Genomic DNA, 21,619 nt, shown 5'->3' on the forward strand with positions numbered 1-21,619 from the left:
CTAGCTGGAATAAGGGGGAAGGGGAAGCTCTGTGCTCCTACCCCCACCCCAGCATCATTTCACCATGTCACAGTGTGCAAGAGTGAGACTATCCACTGCAGCAACAGTCCTAACCTTGCAAAGAAATTGGCAGCTCTAGCATGGAAAGACAACTCTGAAGGTCCTGATGCACCTCCGAAGAGCCTCCCAGGTTCCCTCTTGCTAGGAACACGTTTGCAGCACACTAACACTCTGACAGAAAACACAGGACTTTACAGTGAGGAGTGGTGTGAAGAAAAGCAGAAGTTGTCAACTTGACGATATTACATGCCCAGCAAAAGGCTCTTTAACTCTGTCAGCCTCTCTACCATTACCAGTCCAGGACTGAGCTAGTTGTAGGAATCTTAACTCTTAAAAAAAACCCCACTCATTGTTTTTGCATGAATGCAGCTAGTCACCAGCTAATGCTTATGACAAGCTATTACACTCTCACAAGGGAGATTTTTTTCTCTGGAGCATCCCACTGTATGAAACCACCAATACCTTTGTGAAGCACCAACACTCGTTTTTAGACGTTCGTAATTTGAACTGTTTTATGCTGAGACCGATCTATACCAGTGATCCTCAGAGACATGGATTCAACATGGAAAACTTTTCTATTTTTTTCCTGTTTCAAATAAATTTAACAAGCCTGATGAGGGAACAGACATTCAGTAAGTGCCTTTCATGGAGACCTTCGCTTCCAACTTGTGAATCACTAGCAGCACCTAGTGGCCGCAATAAATTAAACAGGAGATTTTCAGGTTGCTCATGGAATGAAATACAGGGAAATCAGTTCTTAACAATGTTTATCAGCTTATTTACATGATTAGCTTGAATTACAGCAACACCAGCGTTACACAGATTCTCTCAAAAGTTATTTCTGTAATCCAAGAAACTCCTCCTGCCTGCACCAACCTGGATTCAGCCCCAAAGGGCACTTCAGGTAGCCAGAGGCTCTGCCACCAGCATAGCCTCTGTGCAGCGATCCGAACACAGTAGCAGGAACCTGCATTTTCCACGAAGCTGGAGAGCATGAGGAGTTCCCAGAAGCAGCACGCCACGTTCACATGGCATGCAGGAGTATAACCTGGGAGACAAGCACTCACACAGCGTAAGAATAACTTTATATGGCAATGCCCAAGAGATGACCGTGCTGCTACACCAGTTCAGAAGGAGGAATAGAACAAAACTCAGAGCAACTGAAATTCAGTTCTTCACATCCACTCCTGTTCTGACAGCTTCTCAGGGGGTAGAATGCACAGTATGTCTGAGATGACTAGAACATCTAAAATAGATGAAGCAGACTGAAATCCCCATGAATTTCCAGCTACTGTAACAACTACTTTTTACTACCAATAAGAAGAAACTAAAGCAAAGGGAACATACAGACACTTTTATTGCTCACCTTTTATACAACAGCACACCTTCAGCCATTTTCTTTCACAGCTTGACAATATTTATGTACACAAAAAACCCAGCAAGAAGCATTATGTGGCTTTCAGTAAAGAAAAAAAAACAACCAACCAACAAAAAACATTAGAACATCAAACTCAGCCAGGCTTTGTTTTCTGCAGCAATAATAAAAGGGCTTCCTCCAGGCAGGAACTAATCTTCCCAGGCCGTAGTGCATTTCTTTAAAAAGACAACCCCCAAAACAAATTGCCCTAGATTTGCTGAGACAGTGGTATTAACTTGCAAATAAAACAAATTTCAGTTTGTCATTTCTTCTAGCTGATTTCAAGTAAAAATTAGGTTTGGAGGAGGAGCAACTTGTTTTGGATGGATGCAGGTCAGTTTGAATTGCTACACCTAACTACAGGCCTACACACACTATCGGTTCACAATTTAGCTTAGTTTTAAATGATCTTTGCAGATTTTGGCAGCGGTCAGTCTTCAGAGTTGAGCAGGTGGGAAAACTGTTTAGCAGGAGATAAGGCTACCGAACGTGGCATCCACAGTAGAGCTCACGTAATAGACAAAAAACCTCTTTGTCAGAGGGAGTTCACTGTGTGTGCGCGCACGTGCGTGCAACATCTTCGTGACTAAAACGAGAGGCCAGCAAGCCAAAAAGCAATACTTAGAACTCATTTCAGAACGTGTAATTGAACAATGATTAGGGGGAAAAATGCAGACGTTCTATTGTGTATTATAATAGACAAATTTGACCAGACAGGTCTTGATATTTCTCTAAATCAAAGCAGAAGGCAAACACAGCAGGTAGTTTCAGAACAAAAGTATTTTGAGCAGAGGGAACCGGTCCAACATCTAAAAAGCATAGCAATTAGTTGATATTTAGTAGGGTGCAGTGGGTAGTGATGATGCATTTAATTCAAACAGGTTGGGGGCAGGGAAGAAGAGGTCTACAGAAAGTTGTACTTTGCTCAATACAAAACATCCCACCCAAGGAGATTCTACCTGCCACGTACAAACCTGTACTAATGCAAGCGTTTAAGCCAGGCCTCTGAAATCAGGTTTCTATTACGTGAGCTTTACTGAAGCAAAAGTTTTTAGCAGCCTCAGCTTGTGAAGTGTCTTCCTTGTCCAAAGCCAGATTGATTATACTGATAACCTCCATGCTGGAAGTGCTGCTCAAACTGCCCCCCTTGATTAAAGTTCTGTCCACCTCGGCCCCCCCAGCCTCCTCCTTGACCTCCACGGCCACCACGACCACCACGGCCACCCCTCCCTCCTCCACGCCCACCCCCTCGGTCACTGTGGGACCCACCATCTTGATATCTGTTGTCTTGTTGGTAGCTGCTGCCACCACCCCCTTGGTAGCCACTTCCTGAATATGAAGACGACTGGTAGCCACCATAGCCTCCTCCTTGGTAGCCGCCACCACCACCACCACCACCGTGGTAGCCACCCGTTTGAAAACCTGCATCTCTGTAGTTGCTCTCCCTGTAGCTTCCATCCTGGTAGCCACCACCTCCACCATCTGTCCAGCCTCCTTGAAGCTTGTTTCCTCTTCCGCCTCCTCTGCCGCCATGATCATAACTACCGCGTCCTCCTCGTCCCCCTCGATCATGGCTTCCTTGTTCATGACCTCCTCGCCCTCCATATGATGAGTCATAGCCTCCTCTTCCTCCTCGGTCGTGACCCCCATGGTCATAACCTCCTCGCCCTCCATATGAGGATTCGTAGCCACCTCTTCCTCCTCTGCCGCCGCCTTGTTGCGGACCAGCCTCTGGTCTTTTCTGCCATGGTGGCATCTCGGGAGGCGGCGGTTCGATTTCATTGGGCCTTCCTCCTCTGTCAGGCACTCTGCCCATTAGCACCTGCAAAGGGAAAGGAAGAACTGCCGCAGGAGTTGTAACGCATCACAGAAGAGTCACACCTAACTGATACACACCACAAACAGCAGTTGCTCAAGAGTTCTTACATCCAGAGGATTTCATCAAGGCAAACTTTTGCCTGTTTGAATGTAACAGACCTTTGCCTCCAATTAATAAAAATTAAACAGGCATTATCTAGTACTCCAAGCACTGCTAACAAGACAAGTCAGGAGACCTGGGTTTTTTGTTCAAAGAGCAGGCATACCAGTAGAGGCAGCATCGATACAGTCTTTCACTAAACTGTTTACTAGTGCAGACTGCTAATCTCAAACAACCACACGTGCAGTGCAACACAGTCTCTCTCCTAACTAGTGCTCTGAATTGCTGTAGAAGCCACTGGCTTGGTAAACAAAGTGCAAAGATTTTTATTTTTCAGTAAGGACACGTAAAAACTTACAAACCAACAAACAGGGTGGTGAGGCGCTGGAACAGGTTGCCCAGAGAGGCTGTGGCAGCCCCATCCCTGGAAGTGTTCAAGGCCAGGTTGGATGGGGCTTTGGGCAACCTAGACTAGTGGAGGGTGTCCCTGCCCATGGCAGAGGGGTTGGAACTAGATGGTCTTTAAGGTCCCTTCCAACCCAAACCATTCTGTGATTCTATGATTCTGTGAAACAGGTGTCAGACAGTGCTGATCAGAATTGAGCAAGGCTCTAGAGGTCTTTAGCTGTCTAAGGATGCTGTGATATTAAGAATTTAGCAAAACTTAAAACGGGACAGGACATTTGCATTACTTCAAGTTTAAAAATGATCTAACAGAAAAACTTCAATGGAAGCAGGTTACTTAGTTACTTTGTTACAGTCTTGGAAAACATTTAATATTGATAGTGGAGATAAGTTAACAGGACACGGAACAGCAGGGCAGTATTGCATTCCCAGTAAAACATACATATGGTCTGATGATACAGTCACACGTGTCAACCCACTTAATTTCTTACATTCCACTCCAACTACACTAAAGGTACAAAAATTATTTGGGGTGGAGGGAGCATGGTCAAATCAGCACACCACCCTTCTATCCTAAATTAATCAGACCTTTACCCGAAATACAGTTGGTATGCAGAAGGCAGAAAGGCATGCATGTACACTTTAAAGTACCATGTACACTGCTTGTACATAGCTACTGAGCTTCAAGTTCAGCACATGTACTTTTGTAAGCCTATTACTCCTGTAAAATCTTAATTTTTGAAACAAGGTAAATTGCTTAGTCTAAATCATATTCCTACTATGTCATTTACTAAAATGACACAGTTGGCTACAATCTGTTATTTATGTACACAGGAGAATCTAACCTGTGAGATCCTTGCTTTGTGATCTTAATACATTCTATTTACGTAGACCAGAAACATGGTCACTATGTAGGTGTTATTTTAGATGCAGCGACAGAATTAGGTAGCAGCAATGTAATGATATCAGTAATTCTGATAGAGCAGGACCACTCCCACTGAAAGTAATCAAAGATACTTTAGCAATTTTTTACTGCCCACTAAGGGGAACTCTGAACCTAAGCAGGTGAAATTGCAGTTCCCATAATGCACTGATGCACAATCTGAAGTACATAAATACTAAGTTTCTTATTCTTTATTTCCAAATGCCACTTACAATCCTAAAAAAAAAAAAAGTAAGATTTATTGCTAGATTCAAATTACTTAAATAGAACAAGCCATTTGTCACCAAAGGTACCTTATTAATGGCACATGCAGTCTTCTCTCGGATGGATCCACTGCTTGTTTTCATAATCTTTGACAGATCCTGCCGAGCTGCCAAGAGATTTGCAACGGAAATAGTGCACTTAGTAGATAAGAGGGCACGTTTTGGCTGGTAGACTTTAGCCAGTTTTTCTGTTTGACTCTGTTGGAGAGAAAAAAAACAAAACCCAGTCAGCTAAAGCAATAGGAAAGCAATGGGACATCTCATCAAAAGATTTAAATCAACACTGAAGAACAAGACCCTACTGCAAATAGAACAAAAATTAATATAAAAACAGTGAGAACCACTATGTGACTAAGAATCACTGCAACAAAACTAGCATTTGTCAAATTAGTTTCTTAAATAATATAGGACACACTACTCTGACTGAACTGACAAGATACCGATCTTCTGACAATTTTAAGATTAACAATCATATTACTTTCAAGTAGTCAAACACAGAACAGAAGCGTGTCATATAGGTATACAAACTGCTGCTCATGTCTAAAAGACACTGAAAGTGACACATGCCTGTGTCCAGCCTCCAGACCTCCTCCTGCACCTGCACCTTGACCCACATCCGTTCCAGACAGGCTAGCATCACGGTATCTCCAACACTGCATCAGCAGAAAAAGGCTGTGTTAACTCTTCCACACTCTTCATTCCAGTCAGCTTCTTCACAAACCCAAGCCACCAAGAGGCAGAATTAAAGCTCTCAAGTGCTTGTTCCAATTCAGTCCTTTGTCTAGCGTACAACCCTACACATCAGAACCTACAGGTCAACTTCACCTCGTATGCAATCTCTCTTCCTCTGCTGCCTTTTGGCATTAACCATACTGGCTTTTTTTAACACCTCGGCAGTATGATAGCAGTTTTCCAACTGACAGACACCACAGAAATCTGTGCTACCAGCCGTGAGTTAATACATGAGTTACATCTATCTTCAGTTACCAACAGAGTATAATGTGTGATGCAGTTAGGATAAACCAGATTGCAATCTGCACACAGACAAAAGGGCTGCTTTTTGTCTAGACCCCAGATGACAGCAGTGGGGACAGGCAAACCTGGTTTTCCAAAAAACTCTCTTGACAGAGCAAGAGCTTAGGAGTAAATTTTAAAATCCTATTTTGAATCTAAAGGCAGAAAACTGGAAAGAACTGAGAGTATGTATTTCCAAGTGACTCAGTGATAAGTTTTTAGAACCAAAAGCTTCTATTTTAATAACAGGGTTTATTCAAAATGAAGGAAAACATGCACATCATTTACCTGGCTAAACGTCATCATACTGGCTAAAGACAGGAAAAGCAACAGTATTCACCAGAGCAGTAGTATGTTTTTCCCTAGCAAATCTGACTAAGCTCTGAGGACAGTATTTTGGTGCTATGATATGATTCTTTTAGGTGAAACTTGAAAACTTAAGCAAACCCTAATAATAAAGTTTTTACTGGTATTTCTACTATCTGGAGAAGTAACTATTTAGTTATACTACTGTATTCTGATGCTTTTCAAATTTTACAATAATAAAAAAAATTACCATCATATATTAAAGCACTGCTTAAAAGTTACTGTTAAAACAAACTGTACTGCATATCTGGAATACTATAGCCACATTCTCCAATTTTGTATTGTTACGGTCCTAAAAATTTAGATTTGCATTTCAATATATATATAAATGCATATATACAATTTGTGGGTTTTGTGAAAGGATTTCATGAAGCTAATGAAGTACAAAAACATCTAAGAATTCTCCTAGAAAAAACAAACAAACAAACATGGATTTGGATGCCAAAGCTATAACACAATTATAAGTCCCTGGGTTTTAACCTAATCCATACTTTTGCCCATTTTCATTCACTATTAAAATATTCAAACAATCAGATAGTTCTTCAATCATCTACTAAAAACCCTGAAGGATACAAGGTTTAGATCAGACACAAATAGAAGTCCTACTCAAGCGATGAAACAGAAAAGGGGAGAGGTCACAGTTTATTATTAAAATACAGTTTCTTTTTGAATAAAGAATTTATCAAGAAAAAACACTTGATGATTCATGTGTCACAGTTCATCACTAATAACTCAGTCTCAAACATTGCCAGCAGCATAACTATCAGCATGTTAGCAGATCTGGTTTAGTCCTAGAAAATAAGTGATATGTACTATTTTTTAAATCTTCTAATTCCTTTTTCACTGTGAAATACAGGAAATAGGGAAACTATGTAATTATTTTTAAAAGCAGAATATGTATCTCATACTCAGAGAGAACAGACATCATGTCACAGCCACTTGCACAGTTCAAAGACAAAAGTAGTACATAAAATATTACCCTGTCTACGAGGTAAGAACAAGCAGTGCCTTAGCAGCTTTTCTCATGTGAATCTGTGGAGCTGTGCTTGCAGACACACTTTGAGTTAAGGAAACCTGATCACCGCAGACAACACAAAGTTATGGATGGTGAACAGGAAGATGCTTTTCTACTATCACACAGACACAGCACTTAATGATTCACCTTATGGTACCCTGAACGCAAATGGCTGGATCAGTAGTCTCTCTTTTTTTTTTTTTTTCCTAGTAGCCTATTTAACTATGCTTTGGCTTTGGTGTATAGTTACACATGGTCTATCCTCTCATTTTACATACTGTTTTAAAATCCAACAAATCAGTTTGAAGTAAAATTTTTTTAGTCATCTGACATTGTCATAAGCTTCTTCAGAAACTCAAACCAAACCCAGACAACTCCTGTGGTTATTTCTTACTCATGAAGGATGAGACAATGAAGCAGTTTTCCAAAGAAACTTATTATAAAGCATTACCATCAACCAGGACTTCACAGCAAGTTGCTTGTACCTTAGCTCTATCTGACCAGCCAAAGGACTGCACAGTAACATCCAAACGTTTGACTAACAGTTTTCTTCGGACTTCGTATTCGTTGACTATGGCTTGATTAATTGCTTCAATTTTTTCCTGAAACAAAAATTTGCAAACATAACCTACAGATTATCAATAAAATATTTGTACTTATGATAATAAACTATGTGGATGGAAGATAATAAAACGCACAGTCAAGCGGGCTCACAGCAAGCTACGTCTGCCAACACTATTTTCCTGAAGGCTTCAAAGGCTCTGTTATCCTCACGTTCAGCCTTCCACCATTTCTAACAGCACAGCTGTCTGGTTTTTCAGAAGGGACATAAAAATTGCATGCACTGCTGAGGCATTTGTCAACACTCACCGGGACAGAGAAGCAAAAAGTGAGAAAATACTACATGTAACAAGCTGAAGGAGATGCAAGTCCTAGGGACCAGGGTGTCCTTGCCTTCTTAAAAAGTAGTAAGCTTAAGGACAAAGATAGAGCAAAGATCGAGGACTAAAAGTAAGTAAAGTACCATAAGAGGATCTTGATTAAAGCACAATCTGCATACAGACAAGACAAAGTGCCCTATGGGGAAAAGCCATCACTAGAACCACACCTGGTAGCAGACAGTGATCTAGTCAGAGCAACAGTTGAGATATGCACCATTAAGGAATTAATTTATGTTTTGACTGAAGCCTGGCTGGAAGGGGACTGTGAGGCCCACTTTCAGCCTCAACAATACAAGCATCACAGGAAGCAGACTGTTGGGAGTAAACAAGCTTCAACCTTAAGCAAGAGAGACTTGCAGTCTTGCAGCAGCAGCCATAGCTTTGCGCTGGTGCAGCAGCAGTATCTATCCTTCTAGAACAGCAAGTGACAAAACCCAGCCCTGCCGCCTGGGTGTACAGCCTCTCCCAGCTTCCACCTGCACACTCACTGCTTCTTGGAAAGGAGGCTATGAAGGAAGCAGACTAACGGTACAGAAAGAGAGGAGGAAATGATGGGAAGACCCACAGGTAGCTGGAAAGAAGCCACAGGTGGAGTTGTGATGCCATCTCAGCGAGGCTAGATCACACAGACAGTGCTGGCATGAGGCAGGAGAGGAAAGCTTAAGCTACTGCAACAAGCACACAGGCCAGCACCACTACTGTAAATCCACTTTATTTAGGAAAACTTTTGCCTGTATCTGGACATACAGATTCATGAGCCTAAGATGTTATCAGTAACTGACTGTTTACTGTACCAACATATATGTAAAATACTGCAAGAAAGTATCTTACCTTCAGAAAGAGATGAGAAAAATCATTTTGCAACTTTACACACAGAACCAAGATCAATGTTTTATATACTTAAAAAAGGGAAATGGGCTCTAATACCTGCAACTACTTACCCAGTGAGCTGGTCCCAGTTGTTTCTTCAATAAAGGTTTTCCAACATGATTAGGTGGAACCTTTGCTAGGGTTTCCTTCAGCTGTTAAAAGACATATAAAAACATAAGCATTAGCTAAGAAAAATTAGCTTTTCAAGATTCAAATTACAGGAGAGGACTCTTGGATAGTCATAGGCATGACAGAGCAACCTCCAATATCAAGTTGTTTTCTCTGGGACAGAGAACCCAACACACTTCTTTTGGAAAGCAACTATTTTTAAACTTCTGGTAGTCTCAGCTATAATTATTTAAAACTTAAGAGAAGAGATTATAGAGAAGTTCTGCAGTTAAAATAGAAAGATTCCATGAGGTGCAGCTCCCCTTGAAGACAGAGGGATTATTCCACAAATCTCTAATTCAGAAAAACACCCATACTTGCGTCAAAAAGGTTGTATTAAGACTATGTGAAATATAACAAGACCTAAAGAAGGACTCCTCTTTATAATCAAAAGGAGAAAATCTTCAATATGAAAATTTAAATCTAACTTATATTTTAAAAGTTTGGACACAACTTAGGTTATCTTTCCCATGTCAAGATTTCTGAGGACTTCAAGGGGGAAGAAATGGAGAAGCAGCGACAAAAACTTGGATCAAAGCAAGCTGGAGTTATGAAACTTCACTTTTCCACTGCTGCAAACTACATTTTTCAACTTTCTTGGCTGTTCATTCCAGCAGTTGATTTAACGCATTCAGTGACCTGGTTTTCCAAAAGTGCCGAGGCCAATTTTTTTAACTTGAAGATTTTTAAACCAAGTGCTTTCAGAATAGCAGAGGTTCGTTCAAGTATCAGCAGTTTCTTTTTTTAACGTGGTGGATCATTAACAAAGAGAGTCAATTACACAAAGATCGTCAACTACACAAAGATCCTACTCCAAACTATACTATGTACATGCAAAGGAAAAGGTAGCTTGATTTTCATATGATAGATCATAATATTACCATTCTAAGACTCACTTTTTAAAAACAAGAAAACTTTAAGGTGATCTCTTAACTATCGTCTTATAGTCAAGAATAAAGTTTTCACCCTATGTTATTTAAGTCTTCACATTTTGGTCAATTTTGTGATATATTTTCATTTACAAAGTGAAATAAGTTTTTCAGTTATTAGTCAGCTCTACTTTCTCCTTCTCAAATACTACCGACATCTGAAGCGTTCAGGTTGCTAGCACCACAGCTATATATGATTTCCAAAAAATTCTGTAGGCTATAAATTCCTGATGTATTTTATTAAGCTATAAGGACTGTTCAGGGAGTTTTTTAGTATAACCACCTATGGATATAAATCATATTCACTTAGCCTTGCAAGACAATGTAAAAGAAAAGTCAATTAGTAAAACAGAATTCTCAGATTAAAAAGATTTTGATCTACTTTGTATTCTATATTTTTATAGAGTCTCTTTCACCAGCAAAGCTTGCTAGCATTGTTCACTGTTATGAATATTTTCTGTCTTTTATAGAAAATGGAAGCACAGATTTCTTATGTACTTAACTAATGCCCATGACAATGTCAAAACCAGAAAATAAACTGCTTCCGTTCTACACCTTGAACTTCTGCTGGAAAACCATCCTCCTCTTCTTAAACAGGTCAATCCAAACTGATTTCTTGCAAAGAAATGAAGCACTATCTTCAGTTGCTTGGATTTGTTTAAGTACAATGCAACTAAAAGGTTAATTAAAAAACTTCTCTGAAAGTATTTTGGGGAGCTTTGTAATTGTATCTGTTCTTTAAAGTTCACAAAGATTCTCTTCTTCTGTTCTGCTCTCTCCTATGTTGCAAGTTAAGTTACTTAATATAATTTGAAAACTTTCTGTCCCCCACTTTTGGTCTGTGCATTGGACAATCCATTCCACTTCATTTCTCTGCTTTATAAAAATTACTCAAACAAAAGTAAACTACTTTAAAAAAAAAAAAAACCACAACAACCTGGAGAACACATATATGTAAAGGAAAAATAAATGGAACCACAAGAACTGATGAAGCCTAAGAGAAAAAGGTGTAAACTTGACTTTAGTTACAACACCTTTTAACCTAAACATTTTTAAAACAGTAGGTTCCTGTACAAATTTGTTTAGGTGTATTTCTTGGAATACATTTCTCCTTAATGTTCTTCCGGAGGCCTAAGCTCAGCATTTTCAATGTTTTCTGCAACAGGTGATGACATTAAAACCTAGAGCAGAGTAAGAAATACCTCACCCCGGAAGGCAATGATAGCATAGTCCCTGACCTCGTGCCTTGGCATGGAAAAAGCCTTTAATTTAATTTTCAAAATCCTGACTCGTGGCATACTCAGTAAATCATGTTAACTCTCCTTCACAATTCAAACACTGGAGTTTCACAAGAGGCAAATCTCTCCCTGGTAGCAGAACTATTTTCCATCAAAACAGTAACATCATAAATATTCTAGTTTTGTTCCTTTGGATCTTACTTTTTTTTCAATTCCACTGAAGAACTGGAACATCGTTATGTTGGCTGGAGGCTTGGACATGCCTAAAGCAATACATATGCCTTTTAGCTCCTGAAAGACTTCACTGCCACCTCCTTCCTGTGCTTTTTTAGGAGGGGCGTTCACACACAGCATTCTGGCAGCTTCCAGTTCTGAGATGAGGTATGCTGGGGTAAGAAAAATTAGATTTCAGCATCAGATATAGCCGAGTTAAATTATTTTAGAACCAGTGAGAACTCAAGCGCTTACAACCAACAAATGTGCAAATGGACTGTTTTAGAAAGAGAGAGGGCTGTAATTTTGGTATCCACAGAACACTCATATTTCTAATAATCACCGAGTTCAATGCTAGAAACACAACGAATGGGAAAGGTTTAGTACAACTAATTAAAGCCTGGAAAAAATCCCTATGATTCTGACAGGTATTAATCACAGAGTTCAACAGAGCATGGCTCCCTTCCTTCAGGCTTTGCCCAGCAAAGACAGGAGACTAGGCACATGGAAATAAGCAGGATGAGGGACTGGGACATGCACTTCAAGGCAGACAGCAAGCACTCCTTGAGGCTCTAGGAAACAAAGCAAGGAAATGAGTAGAGAGAAGTGAAATGTTGGATGAATCTCCTCTACTTCCCCAGGTAAGACGCAGAGTGAAAAAATAACCCCACTTTGAGAAGTACTATTGAGAATTCAGGTTTACAGTAATTCCAGAAAGAAAGGCAGTAGCTTGTGAAATAGAAGCTAGAATGCCTGCAGTTCTCTTCAATATCAGAACTGCAGGAGCCTACCATCACATTGTAACTCCTTTATCAAACAAATAATAAAAATATCAAAATCACAATTTCTTAACATGGTATACACCCAAAATTTCACCATTAGGTGTCAGTTACAGTGATATAAATTTAGCACACAGCCTTTGCTCGCAATTGTCACAACTTTAAAGTTTGAATTGAAAAAAATGCAGAGGCTTAACAATACTTTCATTATGAATCATATTGGGTGACCGTAACAGTAATGTAAACAATTATTTCTAAAAATAAGGATTGAAAAATAGATACTGCACTGATAAAGACAGACTTGTGAGCAGGGATGTAAACCCATGGCTATACAAAAGCAGCTTACTACCTATAAAATTGGGACAGATCAAAAGATTAAGAAAAGAACAAAGCATTTTAATAATCTCTAGAATTTCTTCTAGATCTCCAGAACATCTTATGTTAAAGACACAGAACACCTTATAAATTAGAAAATTCTTAAAATACGTAAAGCAGTGAAGAATCCTTTGTAAGTTCTTTCAACAGTATTTTATACAGATTTTTCTTATATTCAACTTTCAATTATTTACACCCCGTTAGGACCTCCTGATAAAGGAACTAGCAGCAGCATTTTATTTCAAGAATTCAGAGATCACGTTCAAGCTACATTCAACCTCCTCTGACAAAGACTAAAATTTTTAAGTCTGTCATTGTAAGACATAAATGTTCTCCAGATAGTGATTCTTTTTTGCAGGCCTTTTCTGAACCAATCTGAAACTCTTGTACTTTTTATTTTTACAGATGCCAGTACTTAATGTTGTATTCTAGTGATGCTGCAGACCAAGACCATCCTAACTGCTTGTTTATTTGGTGCTTTCCTCTCCCAGGAATGGTGATACATCTTCCAACTGACAAAACTGTGCCACATTTCATTAAAAAGTAAAATACCCTGGGATTCCATTAAAGAGGGTTATTCTGTCTCTCCTGAAAAAATCTGGGTTTATGGCTCACATACAACAGGATAGCTAATAATAAGTTAGCTTAATGTAGGTAAAGCAAGCTATGCAACTATCGTGGTACACAAAAAAGGAGTTTGGCATCTATTTCAATTCCACATTCGACAGTAAACACAGTATTCCTGCCAGATGGGATACCAGAGTTCAGCTTCTGAACATGGCCTTATATTACCAAAACGTACATCACGGAGGACCTCTGGGATAAACTGTGTGTCACAGACAAGCCAAATTTATTGAATGGCTTGGCTTACAGAGAAGAAGCGAAAAGGCAGATTGTTTGAGCTACAATATATTTGAAATAATTACCTAACTTCATCTGACATTTTTGAAGATACTATCAAAACAAATTCAGATTAAGTCTTACTACTCATCTTTCTCCTACTGTTGAAATACAGGAACCTACTCTGTAATTATTTCTTACATCTCAGCCGAGGGCAGAATTAAATTCTGTTTTGAGAAGTTAAAGAATCAGCAGCAACTGAGGAAGCAAATAAAACATTAATTTATGTTGAATTTCAGATCAGATTAAAATTAGTATTACAATTTCTAATTTTAACACCTGTAAATTTTTTTTTTTTTTAAATGTGAATCAACATCACACACTTTTTCCAAATTTAAGTACTATTTCTTCTCTTCTAACATTTCCTAACCCAGAATAAAACCAATTTAGGTACTGAGATCTGCTGAGTGGAAGAGTAAAGGGAAGACATCACCGGTGCTACTGCTAATTTCTTTTCAATCAGCAGAAAGCAACGTTACAGCTATTTACTACTGGAGATGATCAAAAGAACTGGGAGTTGGGATAAAACATTTTATCTTTTTCACAACAATTCCAATTGTTGTCGGAGTGTAGGAAAATGCAAGTCTTCTTGCACCTTGCAAGTCATCACGATGGGGGCTCCAAAATGATGACACATCTGCTGCTCTTAGTGGTCATTTTTATAACCCTTCTAAACAAAGTTCAGTGGCTAAATCCTGGCAGAAGTCTTCAAATTATTCCCTCTTCAGAGTACCTTTTGAGAATTAACAGGACATGCTTTTTGCTAGTGAATGTGAAAAAGGTGAATGTTCAGAATTTTCCATCATGTACTGGCTACAGAGTGACTGGTAAGTTTATAAGACGCCAAAGTATAATCTTCTGACAATGTAAATTACAGGGAAAAGTAACTCACAATTTTAGGTAATTTTTTGTGTAGGTTGTGGTAAACATGACAGTATCTCATTAAGCATAATAAACAATACTATGATTCTTGCACAAAACGAGATTTGCTTGCAAGCACGCTTTTAACTTACTAAGCAGCAAGAGACAGTTCTTTTGATTATGAAGGCGTTTTGTCACATCTCCTGATGTTAATGATGCATATGGACAGTTCATTTCAGCCAGCAACCCACTCATTTCGAGTTGAAATTCTTCTGCTTCATTTGGACCTTAAAGAAAAAGAATAAGAATAATAATAATTTGTTTATAGCCAATATATATATCTCTGGCTATGATTAGAATGAATGAGCTATTTAAAAAAATAAGTGATGCTATGCTCCAGTTGCTATTTAACATTAATCTTGCTTCTAATGGAGGCCAAATGCATTCTTTGGATTTCTCAAAGACACAGCACAACCTATTTGGAGCTGTATTTCTCATTATTGTAAAATTATGTTTCCCTGACAGCTTTTCCCAGCTACAACAGACAGCCACTGGCAACTTCTACAATGAAAAGTGACATTAAAAACATAACAATTTTTACAAGGATATTTTTAGTATCAACTAACTGTTCCTACTACAAACGTATTCGATCGTTCTGATAAAGTAATGAATAATATGGTTTATGAGCTCTCATGTTTTTACTACTTCTCCCTGTAAGCTCACATCTGTCAAATGATCTTATTCCATACCAATATCCTTTAAAAATAAGTCACGTAAACCAAAGCTTAGACTGATATTTGTGTCAGAAATTAGTGAAACTAATCTGAACCTGTTAAGCCAAGTTATGCAAAAATTAGTGATTGATGAGAGGTAACAGTTTTTCTTCTTATGAAAAGGGACTTCGACCCAAAATGTCTCTTATTTATAAACTCAAGTCACACAAAATTAAGGTAGGACTTGATGGCACTACAGATAAAATGTTTCTATCACTGTTTAGCAAATTTGAAATAGGTGTTAGAATACTTCTGGATCGTATTTTTACACAAAATGTATAGTAGGAACCATATACGACTAGAAAAGGTGAGATGTATTGTAACAGAGAAAATGAGTCAAATACACTCAAAAAAGAAAGGATGGGCACATCAAAAACAGAGAAAGAGGAAAAGAACAGACGTTGACGTGAAAGGCAGCAATCTTTGGCCACTGAGTAGATTGAAAGTTAAGCTCATAAAGGCATTATGAGTTAATACATTAGATATTCAGAAGTACAGGTTATCGCACCAATTTATCAATTTAATCTGCAGAATGTCATCACTAGTTGACAAAAATAACATTTTTGCAAAACTAAGGTGTGCTTCCTCCATCAAAACAATAAACAAATAAACATTTTCAGGCTCCTTCTCACAGAGCGTTTCATAAAGAGGGAAAAATACACAGTAAGCACAGAATTAAGGTAACCAACAATAAAACAAAAATATGGTTACTGTAGTCATGAGAACATTTCCTTGAACAGTAGGCATTTCTTAACATCAAAATTACAGACAGAAACATTGAAATAAAAGTATTTTGATGATCTAATAAAAACCCCCCACACTAATGTTTCCTTAAAACCATGCAAGAACTTTAAAAAACCTCTATGGTTGAACACTGAAAAGAAAAAGCTAATTTCAGAAGAAAGACTGTTGATCCTCACTATTATTTCAACCTCTACTGGCTGTTCATTAGCCAAGTTTGAAGTGGAAAATATCCAAAATCTAACAGCATGCAGACAATACTCCCTGGTACCACATATTTAGCAACTGTCGGCCCAAATCTTTATGGCATGCGAGAACACAGATGAAAGTACACGTTTGTGCTAGAGTTATGGCTACTTACTGTTAGTTGCCTGCACATTTTCCTCTAGTTTACAGAATAGCCGTAACTCAGACACCAACCAAGCACAGAGTTTGGTGAATTCAGGGGAACTGGCTCCACGAGAGACTGCCTGAGCCAGTGCTCCGTCATCTAACAATGGACCTTTGTAACTGACAAGTAAAACAAAAGCACAGTTTATTAAGGTTTGCTACGACTGATGTCCTGTGACAGACTTATTTTACGCTGTATACATATTAAGAGCTGCACTCTCATCATGTCTGTAATGCTGTACATCTAAACTGATAAGATTCCTGCACTAAACTATAAGAAAAAGCATATTGAGAACACCCAAGTAAACCCAGCATTTCCATGCACATTAGCTTACTGCCAAAGAGACTGTCACAAACTATCATCATCAAAGGTTTCATCCTGGAAAATATTATCACACACAGCAGCAAATTCTCTGCCTCTATCTCTTGAAGATGTTACTTACAATATACCTATGTAGGGCAACTGCAGTTTCAAAGTATCATTCTTGAGCACTGCCTTACAGAATGTTGAATAACTACTGCTGAACTAGTGCTTTTTTTCTGTCATTTCCTATCACGTACTAAAGGGTTGCCATGCAAAACAAAGCCTTCAGTGCAAATGTTACAAACGTGATCTGCCAGACAAGATCCTCTTTTGAAAAATTACCTCCTTGAACAGGCACAAGAAAAAAAAATAGAATTAGTTCTTTGCATAAACAAAATAAGCCAAAATCAGGCCAAGTGCAAGAAAGCATGGGTCTATGGATCAGGTCTTAGAAGACATAGTTTTCAGGACACCTGTGTACTGATATGCTGTCGGGGGAGGACGAAGAGTAAGGAGAAGACTGCCTCATTAACCAGGTAGAAGCACAAAGTCAGAGCTTACCAGAGTTTTTAAGAAAAAAAGCACAGCATTATTTTGATATACTGCACCCAAAACAGGAGGACATCCGAGAGTGAGCATAATCAACAAAATATCCCTCTTTCAAACTTCCAGGTAAAGTCACTCACTATATCAGAGCAACCCAGTGAGTCCAGTCAACTCTTGGCAAACCTCAGAAGTGTAAAAAGAAAAAAACCAAAAAAAAACCACATCTCAAAGAGCAAATGAAAATGTTATTCTTCACACTTTGTTCTTGTGCTTAACATAACATGTAAGAGATTGGTCTCCACTGTAACAGCCTGTTACTTCATCCAACCAAAATGAAGAAGCCACACTCAAAAATAACTTTTACCTCACAGAGCAGCTCCATTAGTGACACAGAGTTAATCTACTAGCAGCTGGTGGGAAGCTGTAATCTGATGTCTTACAACCCTACCTACCACATTACCAGAGTAGGCCAGACAATTCCAACAGGCTAATTACAGCAAGTTTAAGTCCTGTCCCACAGACGTTTGGGGCCTACATGTATAAAGGAACATCTGGGACTCAGAACAGAAACATCCAGTTATAGATCAAAGTAGAAGGGAAGTGATGACAAGCCTTTTGCTTTGGCAAGATCTGGATTTAAGTCACTGGTCACATCAGAGGCCCCTTTTCCAGAATTTTTCTTTGACAGATATGACATCTTGACTGTGTTATCTCTGATAATCATGACTTCAGCTACACATCTATTTGCCCAGTAATCCAACTTGCAGATTCCTGACTGCAAGCAGCTTTTTCCTTCCATTCCTGCCAACGGCACATGTTCTAGAGCTACATTCCTCTTTCAGTAGCATTACGCTGTCTGGTTTGTTTGCGTTCTAAGTCAGTTTGTTAAACTACTGAAAAAGCAAGAGGCCACTATTTGAGCACCTTGAGCACAAATCCAGAAAGAAACAACTCTTTGATGTGCAATGCTATCAAGTAATATATTAAAAATGTCTTCAGTATCTGGTTAGAAAGAATAAGTTGAACCGTGAAGGATTGTGGAGCTACAGCCAGAGCTTAAAAACCTAACACCCCAGCCTTTCCAGATACAAGGAAACAGAAGCCATTTAGTCACATGCAGTAGTTTTCCCAGTTGTTATCAATACTGTTGAAGCCCTCCAAATTTTCTTTTCAATCATTGCTACCAATCTTGGTTGATATAACTTATTTTTTAATCTGCTTTCATTGTTCGCTTTATTTATGTCAAACATCAACAACAACACTTTCTGTCCATAATTACACTGGTAAGGATCACAAATCACAACTCCTCTAAGCCAATAATATACTTTTAAACGCATGGCAGAAAAAAAAGACGCCGATCATGGTACATGCATCATGGCAGAGACCTTTTCACATTTCAGACAGAGAAATACCTGCCAAAATAGAAGCCTATTTGCCAATCTTTGGAACTATCATCACCAACTTAACTTGTAAATATAATCTTTGTTGGAGCATAACGACTCTAGCATCAAAGTGATTTATGGGATTGTGGCCAATGTGAGTAAATACAGCTGTTTGCACAGAATCAGCAGCAGTAAAACTGCCTCTTGTCTGAGCTCTCAGCAATTTACAGACATGCAAGCCTACAGCAGGGCACATTCTCCTTGCTCTCCCTTTCGTACTTATATAACCTTTACTGACAAACATGTTTAAACAACAAAAGTCTCCTGTGCTATATTATATTTAAAAAGAAAGTAAAGGAAAAAAAATACTGTGTCATTCACAATTTTTGGCTATTACTTTTCACTAACTATGAAGCCTAAGAGTTTTCTTCTCCCCTGACTTCTCTTAAAAGGTTTCTTTCTCCCTTCCCTGCTCTCAGTTAGGACCGCTCTGTTGATCAGAGGGGTTACGGATGGATGGCATCACAAGAATCGGGGAGATCAGCACGCAGGAGGAAGCAAAACGCTTGCAAAGGCCGTACAGCTAAAAACCTGCCTGTTTGGCTTCGCGCTTTTCTCAAGCCGAGCCGGCACCACCGGCACCACCATCACCAGCCCCGCTACGGAGGCGGCACCTCAGCTCTGATGAAAAGGGACCGTTCCAGCTGCCGCCCTGGGCCGCGGCCCCCCGGGGCGACACCGGCCCCGCCTGCCCGGGCCGGGCACCGGCGCCCCCCGCGCCAGGGGCCCCACACCGGGGCCGCCCTTCTGCTCCCGGCCCGCACCAGCCGCCCGGGGACGGCCCGGCCCGGCCCCGCCAAAGTCCGCCCAGCGTTCCCCTCCCCCCTCCAGCGCCAGCCCCGGGACAGAGCGTCGCCCGGCCCCGGGGCCGCGGGCACCTACCCCAGGTCCTCCAGCGACTCCAGCACGTCGCTCTCCAGGAGCTCGAACTCCATCCTGCGGCGGGGCACGGAGAGGGAACCTGCGCGACAGCGGGACTCAGCGCCCCCAGCACCTGCGACCCCGGCACCCCCCCACACACACACCTCCCTCCCCCCCCGCCGTCCCCGCCCCCAGCCCGGCCTCGCGGAGGGGTTCAACGGTCGCACCCCGCCCCCACCTTGCGGTGCGGGGTGAGCGAGGAGCCCCCGCCGCGCCCCCGTCCGTCCCCCCCCGGCGGCCCCACGTACGCTGCTCACACGCTGCTGCGCCGCCGACTGCCGGGTTGGCATGTCAGGGTGGGGAGGGAAGGAGGGAGGAGCAGGTCCCCGGCCTGACCCCTCACCCGGCTTCTGTCGGGCCGGTCGCCGCAATGCCTGATCGGCGCAGTCTTCTTCCGCGGCGGTCTCCGCCTACCTGCCCCGCCAGGCAGCGTTGCTAAACGGAGACGCGAGCGCGAGGACGGGCGCCGGGGTGTTTCTGTGCGGAGGGAGCCTGGGACGAGCCAAGGGTCTCACGTTTCTGTTCAGGCGGCCCTCTGGGCAGTCCCGCAGAAAAGACCCCGCTCCCCGCCGTGCAACCCACGCTGGAATGTGCTGTGGCGAGCGGTGTCGCGGCAACAGGCGGACGGGGACGGGGCGGCAGAAGGGTCAAACTGCGTCAGTGAACGAGCGCTTCCCCACCCCGGAGGACCCCGCGGCACCACCGGGACCACAAATCCCAGCATGCCGTGTTCCGCACGGGACCCCTTGCGGCCGCCGTACGGCCGCTTCCCGCCGCTCCTGGGCGGCTGGGGCGGGGGCAGGCCCGGGGCGGAGGGGGTCTGCGGCTGGTGTGGCGGTTGCGTCTGAAAAATAAAATTAATAAATTGAAGTCGCTGCTTCCGCGGGTCTCGTTACCCCCTAGGCGCGTCTGCGCGAACCGGTGGGTGATGGCCTGCCCCTGCCGAGGCGGCTGGGAGGCCGCGGGGGCCGGCGCCCCGTGGGCCGGCGGCGCTGGCTGCAGCAGTGTCTCCGTGTCATGCTGGTGATGTGGCTTTTGGGGATGCTGAAGCGATGTTGGCCATGCCAGAGCCTGTCCGGCTCTGTGCTGATGGTGAAACTCCTTAAGACAATGATCTGGCAGCTTTTTTTTAATTATTTTAAATTTTGGGGGCCAGGGACAGTATAACACCGTTCACTTCTTTCAGTTGCCAGCATCTTCAGAAGGAAAGCCATGCACGTGGATGAAGACGCATCATTAATAATGGAAAACTCAATTATAGGGTTGTAGGAGATAATTTTGCTTGCTCTTGCTTGTTCTCTTAGGTAGCATTGCCATATTGCTTGGGACACAGCAGTCCCACAGAAAGCACATCAGTACTAAAAAGGAAGCATGGATAAGAGAGCAGAGTATGTTGTAATGGCTGGACCATGCCAGAGAAAGCCAAAAGTGCTCGTGGCAAAAATAATCCCAGTCCGTCACCAGCAGTGAGTTGATGCTCCAGCAGAGGAGTCCTGGCTGCCTGTACTATGTGAAATTGCCCTTGGCGGGCATAAAGAAGAAAAGCTGCGGGCAAATGAGGGATCTTGTAGCCTCAAGATAGGTAGGAGGACAAAGAAACAGCACCTCTAAGGGCTAGAAATTCTTCACTCGCAGATGGCTCAGTCACTCGTTCTGCTATTAAAGACAGGTCAATCTACTGATACAGGGGAATATTACCTCCTAAAGACTAAAAACTTAATGTGAAAGGAATAGTATAGACATAGAATCACAGAATGGTTTGGGTTGGAAGGGACCTCAGAGATCATCTAGTTCCAACCCCCTGCAGTGGGCAGGGACACCTTCCAC

General features: G+C 41.3%; 1 protein-coding gene across 1 annotated transcript; it reads right to left on the reverse strand.

The window, feature by feature from the left end:
- Positions 1-1,399: 1,399 nt before the first annotated feature.
- On the reverse strand, positions 1,400-20,418 carry FAM98A (family with sequence similarity 98 member A). The gene is made up of 9 exons (XM_075748906.1): positions 20,041-20,418; positions 19,754-19,832; positions 16,551-16,699; positions 14,828-14,962; positions 11,749-11,933; positions 9,284-9,364; positions 7,887-8,003; positions 5,037-5,204; positions 1,400-3,299 (listed from the first exon to the last, which is right to left on the reverse strand). The coding sequence occupies exons 2-9, from the start codon at positions 19,804-19,806 to the stop codon at positions 2,538-2,540; spliced, it is 1,650 nt and encodes a 549-aa protein (XP_075605021.1). The 5' UTR covers positions 19,807-19,832; positions 20,041-20,418; the 3' UTR covers positions 1,400-2,537.
- Positions 20,419-21,619: the final 1,201 nt, after the last annotated feature.

Source organism: Balearica regulorum, chromosome 3 (assembly GCF_011004875.1).
Source record: "Balearica regulorum gibbericeps isolate bBalReg1 chromosome 3, bBalReg1.pri, whole genome shotgun sequence".
In the NCBI taxonomy this organism is placed as follows: Eukaryota; Metazoa; Chordata; class Aves; order Gruiformes; family Gruidae; genus Balearica; species Balearica regulorum.